This window comes from Microtus ochrogaster, chromosome 10 (genome assembly GCF_000317375.1).
Source record: "Microtus ochrogaster isolate Prairie Vole_2 chromosome 10, MicOch1.0, whole genome shotgun sequence".
Taxonomy (NCBI): Eukaryota; Metazoa; Chordata; class Mammalia; order Rodentia; family Cricetidae; genus Microtus; species Microtus ochrogaster.
In genome coordinates this window covers 67519869-67522721 of record NC_022016.1, presented here as the reverse complement: position 1 = coordinate 67522721, position 2853 = coordinate 67519869, and the positions used below count along the sequence as shown (strand labels likewise).

At 39.8% G+C, this 2853-nt stretch overlaps 1 protein-coding gene across 3 annotated transcripts in view; it reads right to left on the bottom strand.

Moving 5' to 3' along the window:
- The window catches only part of Efcab7 (EF-hand calcium binding domain 7), a 53462-nt gene that overhangs the window by 22070 nt on the left and 28539 nt on the right, over window positions 1–2853 (bottom strand). For all 3 annotated transcript variants that reach the window (XM_005353456.1, XM_013348504.1, XM_026782242.1), the window contains 2 exons: window positions 2365–2522; window positions 877–1010 (listed from right to left, as the gene is read on the bottom strand). In XM_005353456.1, coding sequence (XP_005353513.1) covers window positions 877–1010; window positions 2365–2522 — 292 coding nt within the window. The remainder of the gene's footprint in view (window positions 1–876; window positions 1011–2364; window positions 2523–2853) is intronic.

The window sequence follows — 2853 nt, the reverse complement described above, 5'->3', positions numbered from 1 at the left end:
CCTGCCTCTGCCTCCCTGAGTGAGGGGATTAAAGGCGTGTGTCACCACCACCCTGCTCAGATTAATGTTATTCTTAACCCTGGTCAGAGAAGCCTTTTCTACAGTAGGCAGTAATTAATCTAGAGACTCATAACTGAGTGAATAAAGTACTTAAGCAATCAGAGCACATAAGTGCTCGCTGATTACTAGGGACCATCCCTATCCCAAGGCCCGGGGAACATGGTGGAAGAAGGGGCAGAGCGAACATCAGAGCAGGAGGATGAGGACAAATGCTGTCTGTGGACACGTGACTCTTACAGGCATGAACTCACTGCATATGCTCCCCCTCACAAGATCAACCCAATATTTGCTCATTTTCCCTCAGGCAGTACTAACAACTAGACTCAGAGGGTGAAGAAAGGAAGAAGAAAAAGGGAGAGAAGAAATAGGAGGCAGAGAAGAGGAGGAATAGGAAGAAAACGTGCTGACATGAAGGTGGGAAGGAGACGTGTGGGAGTATCTACACGTAAATCCCCCAAAGCGGAAATAATCATTAAGTAATTCACATAGTTTAGTAAGTATGCCAACTATCACATAAGGAAAAGAAATGCTTATGTTAGAAAGAGAGATTTACTTCTTTAAACTCTATGTGTATGTGTATGTCTGCATGAGTTTATGTGTACCATCTGAACACAGATGCCTGTGAAGGGCAGGAAAGGGTAGAGAAAGACTTGGAACTGTAGTTATAGGTGCCTGGTGTGGGTGCTAGGACCTAAGCAGGGCCCTCACAAGAGCAATAAATCCACTGTGCCTCCTCTCCAGTCCCGTGTTTAGGCTTCTCCCCACTCTCCTAAACGCTCTGACGCTCTTCCATGAAGGAGGCTGACAAGCACTCACCTCTACAGACAGCCCACGCGTCCTCATCACACTTCTCACCACTTGTTCGCAATTCAAAAAAGTTGTACTCCTCCAGGCTAATGAGACCATTTCCATCTAAATCAATGACTTCGAAGATCTCTGATAAAGCTGACCTAAATTATAAAAAGAGAAATTATTATTTTAAAACAAAAAGTCTAAAGATAGATAGATAGATAGATAGATAGATAGATAGATAGATAGATAGATAGATAGATAGATAGGTAGGTAGGTAGGTAGGTAGGTAGGTAGGTAGGTAGGTAGATATTTAATGTGTATGTTTTGCCTGCATGTATGTCTGTGCACAATGTGCACGCCTGCTGTCTGAAGGAGCCAGTAGAGGGCACTGGCCCCTCTGGAACTGAAGTTATAGATGAGTGTGAACCAGGAATTGAACCCAGGTAGAAGAGCATCCAGTGTTCTTAACCACTGAGCAATCTCTCTAGCTCCTAAAGACAGTTTTTGAGAACAAGTTTCAAAGAAAACAATATTAATGGCATTTAAGAATTTTTTTCGGAGCTATAGTATATCCAAATACATTTTTATCTGTGGTCAAATCTCATTGTGATCATCTAGGACATAGAAGACCACCCTTAGGTTTAGACTTCTGATTTTGACAGTTATCAAAATCAAGAGTGCAACTCACAGAATCTACCATTTAAGTCAATGTCTGGTGGAGAAGATACTGGTGTCTTGAAGACACCTGTACATGAAGTCTGGCCAGGTGCACAGAACCTAGGAACTAAGACAATCCTAGACTTGTAAGCACAGTGTCACTCTTGGTTACTTAAAGAATTTTAAAATATATATTTGTTATACACAGCATGCTTTTTGTGCATGAATACATTGTGGAATGAGTAACTCAAGATAAATAACACATCTATTACCTCATATATTTAGTTTTTATGGTGAAAACACTTAAGATCTACTCTTATAGCAAATTCCAAATATATTATTATTAAATATAATAAATTGCTACTAGCTATAGTCTAGTTACCATATTACACAATGGATAACTGCATTTATTCTTCCTGTCTAATGGAAATTTTCTACTTATTAAGAATATTTCTCCCAATTTCCTCACACCACCAATCCTTGGTAATCACCACCCTGCTTCTATAAATTTTACTTTGTAGATCCCATATATAAGTGAAATCATGAGGCACTGGTTTTTTTGCCTTTTATTTTTAAGTGCACTGCCCAACATGTTGTGGTAAGATACTGGGTTAAAGCAGAAAACTAGCCACAGAAAGATGGGGGTGGAAGCAGACCACAGAAAGGTGGGCGTGAGGGCTGACCACAGAAAGAGGGGGGAGCTAACCACAGAAAATGGGGGTATAAGCTGGCCACACAAAGGGGGGGGTGAAAGCCGGGCAAAGGAAGTTGGGGGTGGGAGTTGGTCACAAAAAGAGGGGGTGGGAGCAGTCCACAGACAATGGGCAAAGACAGGTGAGTATACACAAAACTTACCTAAATTCACTTGTAAGAAATAATTCCCCTGTTTCATCTCTATATACAAGTTGGGCTTCTTCTGTTACTGGTTGCACTTCTTTTTTTAGTCTACAGCCAGTTGTGGAAGGAATTAACCAATAAATTCCTGGTCCTAGTTCACCAGTCCATCCAAACACCTTTTATCAGAAGAATTAAACAAAATGAACAATGAAACGTTTTAATGACTTTAAATCTTTCTTCTGAAGGGGAAACTTGAGACATCACTTATTTTAACTCACTTTTATCAATTTAGATATAGTTTATTAACCTTTTACTGATTTTAAATTACTTTTCTTAGGAGTAGTCCTAGTACAAGACAATACAATATGGTCCTTTATGTTTTTAAAACTACCTAAAAGCAAAGAAGAGAAGAAGCTATATATCATCTAGGTCATCCCCAAAGATCTTCAAAAATGTTTGTGACGCAAATGCCTTCAACAGGAACCAGAGAGTAATTTTAGAATGCTT